Source organism: Drosophila suzukii, chromosome X (assembly GCF_043229965.1).
Source record: "Drosophila suzukii chromosome X, CBGP_Dsuzu_IsoJpt1.0, whole genome shotgun sequence".
Taxonomy (NCBI): domain Eukaryota; kingdom Metazoa; phylum Arthropoda; class Insecta; order Diptera; family Drosophilidae; genus Drosophila; species Drosophila suzukii.
In genome coordinates this window covers 19268414-19285913 of record NC_092084.1, presented here as the reverse complement: position 1 = coordinate 19285913, position 17500 = coordinate 19268414, and the positions used below count along the sequence as shown (strand labels likewise).

Sequence of the window (17500 nt, the reverse complement as noted above, 5' to 3'; positions counted from 1 at the left end):
TTGTCATAGAGTTGTTTGCTTTTATTTATATATGATTTTTGGTTTCTCTTTCTGCATTAGTTTAGTTTAGTTTGGCAACATTTTAAATTCGTTGCAATATCTCCAGTTGCTGCTAACATTTTTTTTTTTGGGAGGGGGTTTCTCCGGATTTTTTAGTTTATGATATATTTTTTTTGCATTAGTTTACTTATAATTAGACAAAAAAAAATTAAATTATGCCTTTGCTTAGCTGTTTTTATTTTGGGAGAGTGTGTTTTTTTTGGCAAGGGGAAATCAGGGAAAGTTGGCAGGGTTCTTGGGGACAAAGGATTACGGATTAGGGATTAGGGACTCAGGACTTAGGATTAGTTTGCTTTGGCTGGGATCTCTACTGTAAGCTAGCTGAAAATCTTTTTGTTTCTGGTTTCTTTTGGCTACAGTTGATGTGTGGGTGTGTTACATATATTGCTGCGGTATTTACAATCGAATCAAAGTTCCCTATATGTGTATATAGTATTATATACAGTGGCTAATGCATATCGCTCGTGTTCTTGGGGGAGTGGGAGGGGGGCAAGTGTGCGCGGGGGTGGGGTGGGGGTTGTGTGTGTAGTGGTTGCTGCTGCTGCTGCTGTGCTGCCGCTGCAACAAGCAACATGCAACTCATGTTGCTGCTGCGGCTGCAATTTCCGTTGCTGCTGTTGCCGCTGCTGATGTCCATCGCTTTCCTTCCAGCTCGTCCACATTCATTTTGCCTTTTTCTTAGATTTATAAGCTTAGATTCTTATTATCGGATCACTTGAAGCAATTTCTTGGCATTCTTTTGGTCTTTGGGTGTTTGTGTGTCTGTATCTGTGTCTGTATCTGTATCTGCAACTGTATCTGTATCCGTGTGTGTATTATCCTGTGTATCCTTGTCTTTGGGCAGTAGCAGTTGGGGGGTTCTCTTTTTGGAGGGGGAAGGCCCGTGTTCAATTGATTTATCATTTCAATTTGTTCTTCGCTTTTTTTGCTCGTTTTTGTTCTGGAACAAGAAATGAAAAAAAGGATTCCGGTTAAATGCGGCAAATAAAGGTGACTTACAGAGAGAAAAACTATTTTACCATAATAATAACATATACCTATTTTATTTTAGGGCTCTTCTAGGCTTTGTTGTTATTAAATTTCTAAAATAAAAGATTAACAAGAAGTATTTTTAAATAATTTTAAAAATATTTAAGGAAAATATAATTATCATAGTTAAGCAATTCAGTTTCGAAATAATGGTATTTTTGTAAAGTTCGATACCAAATAAATGTTTTAAAAAATATTAATTTATTCTTAAATTAATCTGAACCTTATAGACTATATTAAATTGCTTTTTTTATAACACAACTTACCTTTTTTTCTTATACAATTCAATAAATTATTGCATTTGATATGTTGGTCCATTGTTTCATTATTCGTTCCTAAAAAATTCTTGTATTTCTTGGTATTCATTTAGCATTCTCAATTTGTATTATTTTCAAACGATGTTCGGTAATGCTCGAGTTTTCTCCGTTCAAGTTGCTTCTTGGATTTTGTCGGGAGGGGGTTTTTGGGTTTGGGTCTCTCTTTGGGTGAGAAAATCGGGGGATATATATTTCTGTAGAAGGTGTTATAAATGTTATAGTTGTGTGTAATGCTGCTATTATTAGTATTATTTGTGGCCGATTTTGGGCCGCTGCTGGTTGATTACTGAGTGAAAGATATAGAGAGAAGTAGTTGTTGCTGCCGTGGTTGCGATGATGGTTGGGTGGTGGTGGTGGTGGTGGTTGTGGTGCCGCTGCCGCTTCTTGCGAGGAATACTATATTGTTTTGAGGATCAGGATCAGAATCAGTATCAGTGTCGGGATCAGGATCGGAACCGGAAACGGAATCGGAATCGGCATCGGTTTCAGGATCGTTTTGGATCGGAACCAGAACCAAAACCAAGACCAGAATCAGAACCGCAATCAGAATCACTAAAGGTAATAGTCGCCCAGACACGCCGATGTTGCCGCCGTTCCCAATGTGGTCGCTGCCGCCGCTCCCGCTGCCGCCGTCATAAACGACTATCAGTATCCAAATCCCGCCGAACCGTGGCCAGTCATTGAGGGTGTTACACTACTAACTATACCTAATTGTGTGGCTGTATTATTTGATTGTCAGTGTTGTTGAGCGGCAAATTTCATACGTTTTTGTTTTTGACGTTGATTGCAGAACCAGACGCGCACCACGTTTTTCTTCAAATCCAGCTTTTCGGCAATGGCAGCGATTTTCTCACCGGATGGCCTCGGCTGGACGGCGAAGTAGGCTTCCAGGGAACGCTTTTCAGGTGCCGCAATGGAAGTCCTTTTTCTTGAAAAAAGACTCGATATAGATTACTTTAGAAGCGGGCCCTAAGCTGCGGGACGGTCGGTAGTCGGTTCGGTAAAGATGGTGTTAATGGCGGTAATGATGGTGCTGATATATGATCGATCGATGCGAATAGTCCTATTTTTCGATATCTTCGTTTTATTTGTCGTATAGGGACCGGTTGACAATAGCCCATAATCGCTAATCTACTTTAAATTCTTTAAAAATGGAATCTAAATCTTCTAAATTAAGGATGAAAATAAGGTTTTTTATTTAATTTAATATAAAATATTTTTAAATCTAATTTATAAATGCGTTTTAAAATATAAAAGGAAAGTAGTACACGAAAGTCCATTAAAAGAAAGAAAAACTAGGGTTATGTCTTATAAATCGGATAAAAAAATGTTTTTATTTTATAAATTTTTTTTTAATTTTTGTATAAAAAATACATCATTAATAATTTTAATAAAATAAAAAATCTTAATCTCATAAATTAATGTTTTTGTTACAAAAAAAAAAAATAACACAAAAATACATTACTAAAATATTTAAAATAAAAGAGCACTGAACATATCAAACACAAAAAAATTGCCCAAATATAGGTGGCGTTTTACGAACTTTGTCCCCACTTGAAATATAACTTGTTCGATAGATGACGCTTTTTAGAATGAATTGTTTACTATATTTACTTTATTTGCTACATTTATTTGCTCCTTTAATATTTTTCTGAATAAATGAACCTGTTGCCAGGTAAATTATTCATTAATTGGCTATTCCACATCATTGATAAATAATTGCTGCATTTTAATTCGCTTATGGGCTATGGTCTGTTAAATGGGTCCCATATCTCTTGGTGTTTTTGGTGTCTGGCCAATTACTTCGCGCTCAGATGCTGGAGGAGGGTGCCATGGGTCTGGGATTGGGATTGGGTGTGGGATTGGGATTGGGATTGGGAATGGGAATGGGATTCGGTTTGGGCTTGGGTCTGGAATGTTGGCTTTGGGTTGTTGGTTGGTCTGGGCTGGGGCTGGGGCTACGCTACCGGGTCAATTAAAACACTTTCTACCTTTTCTTTTCGCCCGCCGGCAGGACACTGGGCGCATCTGGATCGCGCCGCTTGTTTTTCGCCTGCGCCTCGGCCTCCTCGAGCCACGCCTGCAGGATGGGCTTCAGGGCGATCATGTTGTTGTGCGACAGGGTCAGGCTCTCGAATCGACAGATCGTGCTCTGCGACAGCGCTCCAACGCCAGGTAACTTGAGATTGGCCAGGGCTTTGCCCACGTCCGCCTGCGTGACACCTGCAATTCGCACAATGAATTCGCAATCATTTATTTATGACAAATTAATTTAACTACACAGAAGAAAAATGTCAGATACTGTTAAGATACTCAAAACTTTCTTATATTAATATATAATAATAATAAAAATATAATATACAACAAATATAAAGGTATAACCATATCATTTTTAAATTTTAACCAATTTATAAAGGCTACTTTGATACTGTAATTTTATCATTTTTATATTGATTACTTTTTGTTTCACATTTTCTATGTTAAGATACTAAAAGCTTTCTTATGAGTGAATAATTCAAAAATAATATTAAACAAATATAAGGGTTAATCCATATCATTTTTATAATTTTATCCAATTTAAAAAAGCTAATTTGGTACTGTATTCCGATTATTTTTATGTTGATTACTTTCTGTTTTACCTTATCTATAGGGCACTGGCCTTTTTTTTATGGAAAAACAAACCTTTGAAAATATTTGTTAAATTTGGAGACCATTCAAATTTTTAGAGAGCTTTTTGTTGGCCATACTTAGGTGAACACATCTTTAAAATAAATATAAGAAATGAAAAAAAACGATTCCACTTATTTATTTTGCTATTGCTCTTTACGATTTTCAAAGTATTTTATCCATCGAACGAATGTAAGGGAACGTATTATTGAAGGCCTTTTTTAGAAATTTAAAACTGTAATTCTTAATTATCAAAACTAACTCTAAAATTTTAAGCGGGATCATGTTTTTCAAGAACTCCAATCAATTTATATTAATAAAAATTAAATTAAGTTATGATTGCTATAAATATATTGAAACATTTTGATTTGCAATACATTAAATAATAATATTTCTTTAATTTAAAATTAAAATTCCATAATTAATTGTTTCATAATTGTATTTGGAGCCAACTTACCCAGCTTGATGCGCCGCTGCTTGAAGCGCTCCGCAAACGCCTCCAGCTCGCGAGGATCGGTGTCTGTGTCGGGATGCAGGCCAGCGGCTGCCACCGCCGCCGTGATAACAGGATGATGTACCGCTGAGTGTCCATGGTGACCTTTAAACCAGGAGAGACAGAGAGATACGTTGGAGGTGTCTGGCGGAGGAACGAAGCTCCCGAGGAGCGGGCAGGACTTACCCCCCGTGTGGCCACTTAACGTGCCCGGATGGTGGTGGCTCATCATGTGATTCATGCTGTGATAGGAACCGTGCAGGTGTTGGTGTGTGGGCGTCAGCGGCGACTCCGAAATGGGCGCCAACGTGGTCATCGAGCCCGTCGGATCCAGCATGTCCAGCTGGTCCATCGAGTGGTGCATCTGTCGAGAAAAAGGATTTTCCTAAATAGCATTGGAATGGAAACGGACTTTATTAAAACATTAGCAAGTAGTGGTTATCTGAAAATATATTTTATATTGGTTACAACAATCACCCAAATGAGTATTATTTCAATGAATGGTATTTAGAAATGATTGGAATAAATATTCAATATAAAAAGTATATATAAAGAAACATTTTTTTACAAGACAAGTGTCGATATCTTAACTCTTAAATGAGTAAAACAAATGTTTTGGATACAAATATGAACACTCGTATCATTATTATAACGGAATTCAATATATTGGAAAGTATTAATATTCTAAAAATTCAAAAGTGGGGGAAATAAATATTTTTTTAGTTCATTTCATTTTAAAAGAGTCAAATAATCAACTTAAACCCCTTCCTTAAACCTGTATTTTAAAACCTTGAAGCAAATACAACTACTACAAAACGTATCCTTTTGTTTGTATACCTACAGCAATGAAATTATCATAAACACCATCATTAACCGGCTAATCATTATCATTGTAATCAGGATCCGAACCCCTACCATAAGCCCCCTGAGCAGATAATTTATAAAGTTTCCACTCACGGCATAAGAAATGTATTTAAAGCTACCTCTAATTAAAGTCCCCGGTCGTTCCCCATCCATCCGGAAAAGAACTGACAACCCTTTTACCCGGACTGCACTTGTTACTTTTCCGAAAGCGTGGGGGGTTGCGAGGGGCCAAAGGATCCCCTTTGGCAGCTTTAATTGAACGGGAAATCAGGCCCACACACACAGATACACAGACACATGGATGGACTAACACACAGATACAAACGACTGAGAGCGAAACGAAACGAAATGGAACGGATACGGATACGGATACGAGGGCGCTCGCAACTCTTTTGTCTAGCCATCAAATATTTATAGAATCGCTAAATTATTTATATAAATATGAATAGCAACTAAAAAGCTGGAGCAGTGCTCTCCTTCTTTTGCCCCCATCCTCATGCTTTTGTGTTGCTTTGTTAAGCATTTAAACTGATTACAGCTGAAAAGTATGCTACAACAGAAGGCCAAATAGACCGGATGGCCTCTTGCTAGCTCTTTCTAAGTCCCATGCCCCTCTCGCTCGCTCTTTCTAGCTTTCTATCTGCCCCCTTGAATTCACCCCCCCCCCAATGTTTTAGCAGCTTTTCCAGTTCCCATTTTCATTTGAATATGGGGGAGGGGGAGCAGGTTTTTCGGTGCTGTGGGCTGGGTCACTCATATTTATTTATCTTTTTGTAAATGTGGCGCAGTCGGGCGGGTAAAACTAGCGCTTAGTTCTGCTCTCCTATGTACAGTCGGCAAACATACCACGCCCCCTCTGACGAAAACGGACACAGTTACGGAAAATGGAAAATGGAAAATAGCTGGGTAGGCAAAATCGGACCCCTGCCCAATTATGTAAAACTCTAAAATGATAAGGAGAGGCCTATGGAGAACAATAAGAAACACACACCCACCCACCCATCCGCACATATATGTATGTATTTTCGGGTATATTTGTGTGTTTATGTGAATGGTACAAAAACTATGTAGATGCTACTACCCCCGACCCAAAGTTTTCGTGCCGAATACAATGGCAAACTCTTCAATTATAAACCAATCCCAAAATTAGTCTGACGGTTATTGGTTTGCACCCTTGGCGCTCGCTCGCTCCCTCTCTCTCTGGCCCACTGAATGCCTGTCTCTCTCGCACTTACAACTCCTCCGGGGAGCAGCTCCTCTCTCTCTCTCTCTCTCACACGCGATAGTGCCATCTCTGTCGTCGCAGAGAGTACGGAACCACCCTGCGCGTACACACACACACACACACGCACAACAAGCCGAAAAACCAAAGCGGGACCCAAAAATCCCGGTTAAGAAGAGAGAGAGAGGGAGAGGGCGCCAGAGAGAGAGAGAGAGAGTGCAGATCCGGAGACCCTGGACCCGCAGAGCCCTATAGCCGTATAGCCGTATATCCCCGTATAGCTGTAGTCGTAACCAAAAACCCGTAGAACCGGGCAGCGGGATGTGCTGCATTGTGGTTGGCTGGGGCTTATGCAAAATTCATGTGGGCAGTGCCGATGTCGCTGCCAGCGTTAACTTTACCGTTAACGTCAACGCCAGCATCGAAGGATATATGGAATCCACCCACTGACCCACCCACTAGCCCCAGCAAACCCCTGCCAAAAGGTCCCACTGCTGGCCATTTCATTAGGCGCATAATTTGTAATTAATAAAATTATTCAAAGGATGCTAAGCTGTAACTTAAGGCTTACATGAAAAACGTCTACTTGGAGAATAATCCGGATTATAGAGCACATATATCAAAGTCAGGTCTTAAATGTATAAAAAAATTTGTTATTTATGAAGGGCTCCCCTAAAATAAAAAGTTATTTCAAAGAACTCTTTCAAACTTAAAGTGAAAATCCCACAAAAACATCTGTTAAAAAAAGTTTGGTTCCTGAATAGGGAAAGTTAGTTAAACAAATAGAGATTTGGTTGAACACTTTAAGATATGTTTTTAAAGCAGCTGGGAATTAAACGAATATTTGAATTCAGCCAAAAAGTATTGAGGTTAAAAATTATTTAAGATCAAATTAGTAAGGAATGTAACTTCATTTGAAATATAGAAAATAAAAAGCCTTCACTCAGGTTTCAAACGAGTTCAAAGGATTTAAAAGCTTTTATTAAAGTAAGCAAAAAATTATATAAATTTCTTAAAAAGAAGAAAACGGATATGAAAGATTTTATTAAAATAAGATAAATACTAAATAGTATAAATAAAAAGAAATTTTAATCATTTTGAAATTATCAAAAAAATATATAGAGAGAAAAATCCTTTACAGGAAATAAACTATTTCATCTTACTCTTATACCAAATACATTTTATATAAATACTTCCTAAAAATATTAACCCAATATAAATATAAAAATAACCCAATAAAAATATTTTAGATATTTAATTAGTTTTTCTGGAAAACAATTATAAGTAAATACCTTTTATTTTATTATTTATTTTTACCGAGAAACACTAAATTTATTGCAGTGTGCGGAAAACAATGTATCCAGTTCCGAAACATCAAAGTCAGAGCGAGATGGAAGGAGAAAGCTTGTGAGAGTGTGTGTGTGTGGGGGGGGAGTGGGGGGTGTGGGTGTGGCATGCCATGTATCTCCACCCCTTTTTCTGGCCAGGGGACAAATGAAATGCAACAATAGAAGACAGTTCGCAACAAAAAGGATACAAACAAATAGGAGAAGCTAACCGGAAAAAGAGGAAACAATTGCACTGCTGCCAAATTGCCAAATGTTGTCTGCATTGATTTTCTACTGCAACGTGTATATATATATATGAATGTGGCTATATAAATGTATATATATATGCTCAGCAGCAGCGACGTCAGCCGAGCATCGCACACATAGAGCTTAATTTGTGTGTGTGCGTGTGCATAAAGACGCCATTTTAAGTAAGAAATACCCTTAAAAAGGTTAAGAGAGAGCTGATTTTACAAGGGAGTTGGATAATAAACATATAATATTGTTTAAGGGACTTAAAATTCACGAAAGATAATTCTGACTTTTATCAACAAGTTTCAATTTTGTAGAGGTTTTGTTTGATTAAAAAACTTGAATGTTGAGCAAGGGGAAGATATAATACTTCATGACCTATAAAGATTGATATTTTTTTTAAGATCTCATATATTTGTAGTATTTTCTAGTGTTAATTCTTAGTTTTTATGAGTTTTTCTTATTATTATGTATATTTAATTAACTTATTTTCTAGTGTTCTAGAATACTGCAAAAGAAAATGATTTTGTTATAATATTATTCTTATATGTTTATCCTCTTATGCTTAAATCTTAACTGAAATATTTTGAACAACCCAATTTTTAATGCTTTTTTACCCCTGTTTTGAAACCCCTTTTTAATTAAAGCTCCCCTAACTCCAAAAGAGTATTCCTTTGTCGCTAAATTTTTTCCACCTGAGAATTGTCTTCTTTCTTGCTTTAATTTTGCGCTTTGACTTTGGTCGCCAGCTTCATGATTTATTAACAAATTTGCCAACATAATTTATTTATTTGCCGTTTGTTGATAAACATGTGACTGGGTTTCCCAACTCTCTCTTGCTTTCTCTCCACCTTTCTTTTCCTATTTTCTTTTCTGGCATCCCATTCCCCTCGATTGTTTACGCGCAAATGACCTCATTATATATATAATGTAATTTGTTGTTGTCACACTGGGTTCCTTTTCTCGATTTTTCCCCATCTTGTTTTGACATAATAAAGCGTTTTTGGCGCAATTTGTTGTATCTTTGTCATTGTTTTTGTTTGTTTGCCAGTCTGTCTGCCAGTTTTCGCTCCTTCCCTCTCTTTCCCCCACATATCGCCGTCTCCCTCTTCGTGTGCATGTGTGTGCGCTTTGTTATTGTTCATTAATTTTTAAGCATTGTTAATATATTATGGCGGTGACTTTTGTCACCCGGCACAAACAGATAGCATCGAGTTTTCGAGGGGAATCCCCCGCTTTTCACCCCGCCAGATTTCTTGGCATACTTTTCTGCGCTTCGGTGTTAGGATAGGAGGAAAACTATTGATAGTTTGAGGATTTTTGAATAGAATATGAGCACTTTATTATGCCAACCTTTTCCTGATAAACTTCGGTGAACTAGAACAAGCTATTTCTAAAGATACAGGAGTTTATGAAGTAGTATAGTGTTTTTAACATTTCTATTGCTAGTTTTGGACTTATTGTCCATTAATATTGTTTTTTGAAATCAAAAATGAAATAGAAATAAAATTTTTCAAAAATTCAGGCATTACCAGATTATTTTTATTTGCTAAATATCAAAACATTTACTTCAATAAAAAATAAATGGAATAGATAGATAGAATTCTTTATAAACAGCCAAAGTGCAAATAAAACCATCAGTATATCGAATTCCATTGAGATCCGAGTTAAAGTTAGGTTATAGAACAAATTTATCACAATCCCCAAACTAAATCTCAAAAAATAACTAAATTATCCTAATAGAATTCTTCATACACAACCAAAGTGTGGTTAAAAACCAAGAATGCATCGAAATCCATTGAGATCCAGGTTGAAGTCGAAATATAAAACAAATATATCAAAGTCAGGTCTATAGCTTTATTATAACACACAATCCTCAAACTTAATTCTGACTTCTATTTTTATTATGGCAGCCAAATATCTGAAATTTTATGGCTAAGAAACAGCGCTCAGACTTTTGTCAAATATACAATATTCAGATTTTAGTCAAAAATTTTCTTTCCGGTTCCAATCGTAGTTTAGCTAATTCAAGGAGTACAGCTAAAAGACCGACTGCTCTGGGCAGCTTGCTAGATAGGCTAACGATCCCAATCACTTTAAAAAAAAATTATTTTTTGACCAAACTTCGCATTTTTTGTAAGGGGGTACAACCCTTTTTTGCAAAAATTGGAAAAGCTGGAAAATTTCCAGGTTTGAATGCCAATCGATTGGAAATTAAACAACGAGCTCAACGAGGTATGACATTCCTCATTTTGACTTTTATTTTTATAATGGCAACCAAAAAACTGAATTTTTATTTTGTTAAAAATACGATATTCAGGTTTCTGTCAAAAGTGCGACTTTTCTATCCGGCTTTTCAATCGTAGCTTAGCCAAATCAAGGCGTACAGCTAAAAGACCGACTGTTTTGAGCAGCTTGCTAAATATGCTAACGAATTCTATAACTTTAAGGAAAATTTATTTTTTGACCAATTTTAGCATTTTCTGTTGCATCACTTTTTTTGCAAAAATTAGCAAAAATGGAAAAATTTTAGGTTTGAATGCAAATCGATTGCAAATTAAGCAACGAGCTCAACGAGGTATGTCATTCCTCATTCTGACTTTTATTTTTAACATGGCAGCCAAAAAACTGAATTTTTAGGGCGAAAAAACAGTATTCAGATTTTGGGCAAAAATAGGATATTCCGATTTTAGTGAGAAATGCGACATTTTTTTTGGTTTTTCAATCGTAGTTTAGCCAAATCAAGGAGTACAGCTTAAAGACCGACTGCTTTGAGCAGCTTGCTAGATAGGCTAACGATCCCTATCACTTTAAGGAAAAATTATTTTTTGAAAAAATTGTGAATTTTTTGTAAGGGGGTACATAACTTTTTTCGCGAAAATTTGGCAAAAATGGAAAATTTCCAGGCTTGAATGCCAATCGATTGGAAAATAAACAACGAGCTCAACGAGGTATGACATTGCTCATTCTGACTTCTACTTTTTTTATGGCAGCCAAAAAACTGAATTTGTATGGCGAAAAAAAGGATTACGATTTTAGTCAAAAACACGATATTCAGATTTCAGTCAAAAATGAGAGTCCAACGGGGTAAGACACTCCTCATTCTGGCTTCTATTTTTTATTATTATCCTCAATCTTAATTCTATGAAATAAAACCAACATAACTAGTTTGAATTCTTTATAAACAGCCAAAGTGCGGATTAAAACCATCAGTACATCGAATTCCATTGAGATCCAAGTTGAAGTCGGGGCGTTCCTTCGATCCAGTTGACGACAGGCAGGTCTTGTAATCATGATATGTCTTCGTGTCGACTGCGAGAATGGGGATGTGTATGAAGATGAGAGCGCTGTTCGTGTGGCGGAGGTATGTAAAGTTTGATATGGTGATATGTCTGGGGATCTGGAGGTCGTCTACTTCTTGCGCTTCTCCACGGGCTTGAGGATTTGGAAGGAACACATCAGCGTATCGTCCACGGACATCATGGCACCGGCATTGTCGAACTCCCCGCAGTAGTTGGGCGCCGAGAAGAGGGTGACCAGCTGGCGCTTGGCAAAGAACTCGTACCCATCCTCGACGACCTGGTGGGCGCGGCAGATCAGGTCGAGGTCGTGCTTCTGTAGGAACTTGCCCACCACCTCGGCGCCGAAGGTGAAGCTCACACCTCGATCATTTTCGCCCCAGCCAATGGTGTCCTTATCGGGATCAGACCACAACAGATCGCACAGCAGTCCCTGGTCCGGCACGTCTGTGGGTCTCATTATGCGGCGTATCTGCTCCATGGAGGTCAGGTCCGGACTGAGGCCACCGTGGCAGCAGAAGATCTTCTCGTCGACAATCGCCACCACCGGCAGACAGTTGAAACAGTCCGTAAAGGTCTTCCACAGCTTGATTGTATAGCGCCGCTTGCACTCATCGTAGAACCCATAGATCCTATTGATGCTGGCGCACTCGTGGTTGCCCCGCAGCAGGAAGAAGTTCTCCGAGTACTTGATCTTATAGGCCAACAGCAGGCAGATGGTCTCCAGCGATTGCTTGCCCCGATCCACATAGTCGCCCAGGAAGAGATAGTTCGATTCTGGTGGATAGCCGCCGTACTCGAAGAGACGCAACAGATCGTAGTACTGGCCATGGATGTCGCCGCAGATCTTCAACGGTGCCTCCAGCTCCAGGAGTATGGGCTGGGCCAGTAGGATTTCGCGGGACTTGAGGCACAGGCCGCGGATCTCGCCCTCCGACAACTGGACATTCTTGCCGGGCCTAGCCCCGCGGACCTCCAGCAGCCGGGATATGATGCTGTCCAGGTTGAGGACCTCCCCCATGGTCTCGGTTTTGCGCGCCGCGGCTACGTTGTCCGGGCTGGATCTGGAAACCGTCTGGGACGCCGTTGGTGCTGCTTGTCAGGGACTCACCCTGCCTCTGGCTAACCCGAGAAAGCTATATGGTTTGGTATAAGGAGGGCTATAGCTTTGATCCTTTTATCTTCTCTTTCCGTTAATACTTCCTTTTTTTCGCTGCAATCTATGGCTATGTCTATAATAACTTGGGTTTATCCAGTTTTACCTGTTTATGGACTAATTGGTATCTCTAGTTTCCAGTATGCGCTTTAGCTTTGGCTTTTCTTTTTTTTCACCACACTATTTTTGATTTGTTCACAAAATAATATTCTCTTTTTTCTTTTCGACTCTATGTATATGTTCTCGTTATGACTTCTGGTTTTTAACTAAACTTCAGAAATGGTAGGTACTTCCTACTGTGATATAGGGCAAATTTGATGGGATACAGCTAACTAGATTCCTAGATCTCCTGTGTTTTGTAACTTGGAACCCTTTCAACGACTTACATTAGGACTTTAGTAAGTTGTACTTTATAAATACAGGTCTTTGAACTTTGGATCCTGCCCCTCGCTTCTATTTTCTCCACTCCTTTCTCTCGATCGGGGGCAAATGTCATGGATTGTATATCGTTATCCCTTGCCTCTCCCTCGCACCTCTTCAGTATTACGTTATCGTTATCATGGTGGTCGCACCTAAAACCTGACAAGATTACGGAATTGGATACTATGCACTTTCGAATGGACCGGACTGCTATGAGTTCTTGTCACTCCTTGCGGTGGCGTTGAAATTTTGAAACAAATTTTGACTCGGAAGGGTGACCTTTATTTTTTTTAACTAAATGAGTGAAAAATCGATGACTAAACCTTCACACACTACATCTGAGCATTTGAAATGGGTTATTTTGGAAGCTGGTTGGAAACTTGTAATGTTTATTTTTTTATGAACAGATTATTAAAATATTATATTTAATTTCTTTAAAATGTATATATAATTTGAATAATGTTTAATAATCGAAATGAACCACACCAATACTGCATTAATGCTTAGTATTCTAAGTAATACACTTTTTAGTGGCTTACATTTTTATATTATAGTTTTAAGGTTGGTATATGTTTTAAAACTCTAAAATAACCAAATACCAATGTTTTATACATACTTAGGATTTTAAATAAAACATTTCAATAGTTTACGTTTCTATATTATCGTATAGGTATTTCTGTTATAAGGTTGGTATACTTGTAGTAGTATTTTGAATAAATTTTGGTATATCTATGTAAATTTTTTCGAAATATAATACGTTTTTTAGATAGTTATTTTTGTTGTAAAAATATTATGAAAAGGAAATAGCATTCCTATGCAATTTTTATAATATATAGCAATATTCTTTCTTTTCTCTTAAGTTCGTAGCACTGAAAGGTATTATTAAAGGTGGTCTCCCCTTGCAAAGTCCTTCGACCCTCTATCTATCCCTTGTCCATTTGTTCTTATTATCTCTGATTGAGGGGAAAACTTGAAGTTCTCGAGTGCCATTTGCAGTGAGGGTTTCTCGATTTGCCCTTCTGCTGTATGTGGGTTTATTTTTCTTTAGTGTGCCCAGTAATTAGCTGCAATTTGTTAGCGAAACTTGAAAAATTGCAGTGTAAACAGGGTTTGAAGAGGGCCCCAAATGCAGTGTCCCAATATTGAGGCAACACAACCTGGGTTCATTGTACCTTTCCATGCCGTTTTCCTACTCTATAACATATAACAAACCCCCCCCCCCCACTTGAACCTGATTGAACTGTTTTTGGGCAGGCTCCACTGTACAGTGCTCAGTGTGTCCTGTGGCCCGTGTCCTGTGTCCTGTGTTCTGTGTCCTGCTTGGCACCGCAAAACAAACAGCCAAACAGCAACAGCATCGTTTATTTTGGGGAAACAAAGGACCTCATTTTCCCTCCATTTGTTTAACCAGCACGAGCCAAAGGACAACAACAACAACAGCAGAGGGGCAAAGTTTTATAAATGGCTGGGCCATTGTTGTGCGACTGCCGCTGTTTGTTGAAATTAATTGGTGTTACACAAATGAGTAATTTTCAATGTACATAAATATTTGCACAAATTGCAATTTGCCCACTGCCATTGGTGGGAGTCCAATATGAGATGCGATGAGGGGTGTGCACCTTTCGAGTGCTGTTCAAATAGCAATTTTTATTGTCAAGCGTTAATAATTTTAACAATGAATAATATGAACGGTAAGCATCTGTTATTATTCCAAACAAATCAAAACAAGTGCAAGGGAACGAGGGGCGTAAGCGAGTGGGCGGGGCCGACTCTTGAATTCTGAATTCTGAGCACTGAGTTCTGAGTCCTTTGAGTCCTTTGAGTCCTTGTTATGTCCTCCCCTTCGCTTTCATCCTGGCCACACACAAATCTTCATAAATTGCAACTGCCGGGGCGACAGTTTTGGGAATTGAGACAAAGTGCGAGAAGTGCCCGTGGACCAGGGAGAAAAGTGAAAAGGGGTCGACAAATGGGAAAATGATACACTTTACTTTACTTCTTTTTACACACACACACATCTGAGTACAAACACACACAGACACAATCAAGGAGCAACAAATTGCCGCATAAATGTGGGGTGGTTCGCCACGTAATAGATTTTATTTTATTTTTATATCCGCCAGACGCGCTGCCAGCGGTCCACAATTTTACTTTTACTTTCTACCTTTTGCCCTACGCCCCTGCCCTTGCGATCGGAGGATTCCTGAAAGGGAATTCCCAGGACATTCTACACTGCAGGCAAACAAGGCTCGCCATATTTATGGGGAGTGCGGAAAATAAGTTCATTTTTACCATAAATCTTAGTATCTCTCACTAACTTGGATGATTTTTAAGGGTTTTGTTGGAAATTCTAAAATTCCACCATTTTTATCTAGGTATAAAGAAGACTAAAGTCGTGTCTCATTGGGATATTAAAATAAATTAAAATTAAAAGTAAAATCAAGCGTGGTTTTTAAGCAGTTTATATGGAGTATAATAAGTAAGTAATAATGATTTAAATAAAATAAGAAAAAAAGGAATATTTATATCTCTAAATTACTTTAAAAACCCAAATACTTATAGCCTGTATAATAGATGAAAGTATGGAATTCCAATTGCCATTTTATTTAATTTGGGGAGTGAACCAAAAATATACCAACTTTAAATAATATAAACAAATAAAATAAAAATTTTTAAAGGAATATAATGACTGAAATAAAAGGAAAACATAATTTATAAAGAAACAATGGGTCCAGAATTCACCTTAACTTGAGTATAATATCATTTAAGATATTATCATTTTCATAAGCTAGAACATAAAAGTATTTTTCTACTTTTTATGGACTTGCATTCGATGTGTTTTTCTGGCAATTTCCCGAATCATTTTCCCATATCCTTATAGTGTACCACTCTTGAGAAACGACTCATAAAACTTGTCCGACCAACAACAGCCAGCAAACACGCACGCATACACTGCAATAAGTTTCAGGGTTAATGGCAGCATATTGTCGCTGGCTCATCATGCGTGTGAAAAGAAATAATAAAGAAGGAGCCTTGGAAAGCCAGCAAGTCCGGAGTTTTCATGAGTTTTCACCGGTTTTCATGAGTTTTCCCGCCTCCGGCGACCACCTGCCAACGTTTTCCGCCCACTCCTGCTTTAATTTTTGCTCGTAATTTTTTACACATTGCGGTCCCAGCTTAACGGTTCTTCTACCGTCTGTTTTCCGGCCTGCTCTACTGGGAGACATATCGATAGGGTCGGGGCAACCCAACCATACACCCATCCATAACCACCCTCTACGGCGATATTTTTTGTTTTTCCACGTCACGCACACGACGGTGGAACAAGTGCAGCGACTCAGGTGAGGAGGGTAAAGTGGAAAAGGGACGGGGAACACTTGGAAAAATAAGTAAACTAAAATGTAATATGGAAGCAAAATATAATATAAGAATGTTATGGTATATCCAAGAATTAAAAAAAGTAGTTGTCTTGTAAAATCCACATTTTTGGTATCTTATAAATCTTATAAATACTAAAACCCTAAAAATAAAAATGTATATCTGTCTACTTTACTCTCTACTTTAAAGAAAAATTTTTTTTTAAGGTCTTAAACAATTTGATATGATTTTTGTTGGTTTTATACCATTTGTATCTCGTTGATTCAATTAGGAATTTTTTTTAGCGTTTCATTATTTTCTTTTTTTATTTATTTTAGCAGTACTAATTATCAAGAATTTATTATTAATATAGACGTTCTCTTAAATTAAGAACAGGCTCTTATGAATATTGAAACATTATGATGGTTATAAAATTTTGTGCTATAGTTTAGAGACCTAGCCTTATTTTCCCAAGCTTTCCTATTAAATAAAAAATTTAAAGATGTTTAAGGAAGTAGATCAAAAATTATATTCTTAATTTCAGCTGAAGATGGTCTAATTTTTTTCGAGTGCAGAGGGAAAGTGGCAATCACACGCTGCGTCGCAAGTCTGTGCAATAAAAACAACAACCAAAAGCACAACGAGACGCTGCACACACATACACACACGCTGAAAACAAGGACACGGGGGATTCCACGTACGCCCATGGGGTTGGGGGGAGGTCGGTGGGGGGTTGGTAATAGAAATTACATACAAAGTAGCGAACTCAAGGGAGTCGGGGGTTGCACAGGTTTCACCGCGCCTCACCTCCCCTCAGTTCACCGTACTTCTCCCCTGTTTTTTCCTCGCTTTCGCCTGCACTTTCCCTCACCTTCTCCTTTTTTTGGCGGTGCGACATTAATATGTAGATGCATTAAGTACATTATCCGGGGTTACAACCTCCGGGATAACGGCGAGAGCTACAAGATCCGGGGAAGCGTACGCAGCCAGCATCCAGAATTTACTGGTGGCAGCAAGGTAAGAGAGACAATGGCAC

At 38.1% G+C, this 17500-nt stretch overlaps 2 protein-coding genes across 17 annotated transcripts in view; both read right to left on the bottom strand.

Moving 5' to 3' along the window:
• Nucleotides 1-80: 80 nt before the first annotated feature.
• acj6 (abnormal chemosensory protein 6) overlaps nucleotides 81-17500 on the bottom strand; it is a 39455-nt gene continuing 22035 nt past the window's right edge. For 4 of the 16 annotated variants that reach the window (XM_017068685.4, XM_017068690.4, XM_065867538.2 and 1 more), the window contains 6 exons: nucleotides 4753-4930; nucleotides 4531-4671; nucleotides 3398-3629; nucleotides 2171-2334; nucleotides 1356-2113; nucleotides 81-1000 (listed from right to left, as the gene is read on the bottom strand). In XM_017068685.4, the coding sequence (XP_016924174.1) occupies nucleotides 2052-2113; nucleotides 2171-2334; nucleotides 3398-3629; nucleotides 4531-4671; nucleotides 4753-4930 (777 nt within the window). In that variant the 3' untranslated portion in view covers nucleotides 81-1000; nucleotides 1356-2051. Of the gene's footprint in view, nucleotides 1001-1355; nucleotides 2114-2170; nucleotides 2335-3397; nucleotides 3630-4530; nucleotides 4672-4752; nucleotides 4952-17500 lie in introns of all 16 variants that reach the window. The other 12 variants (XM_017068683.4, XM_065867536.2, XM_017068687.4 and 9 more) reach the window with 3 other exon arrangements.
• Nucleotides 11398-13433, bottom strand: Pp1-13C (Protein phosphatase 1 at 13C). The gene has a single exon (XM_036821036.3). The coding sequence runs from the start codon at nucleotides 12550-12552 to the stop codon at nucleotides 11644-11646; it is 909 nt and encodes a 302-aa protein (XP_036676931.1). The 5' UTR covers nucleotides 12553-13433; the 3' UTR covers nucleotides 11398-11643.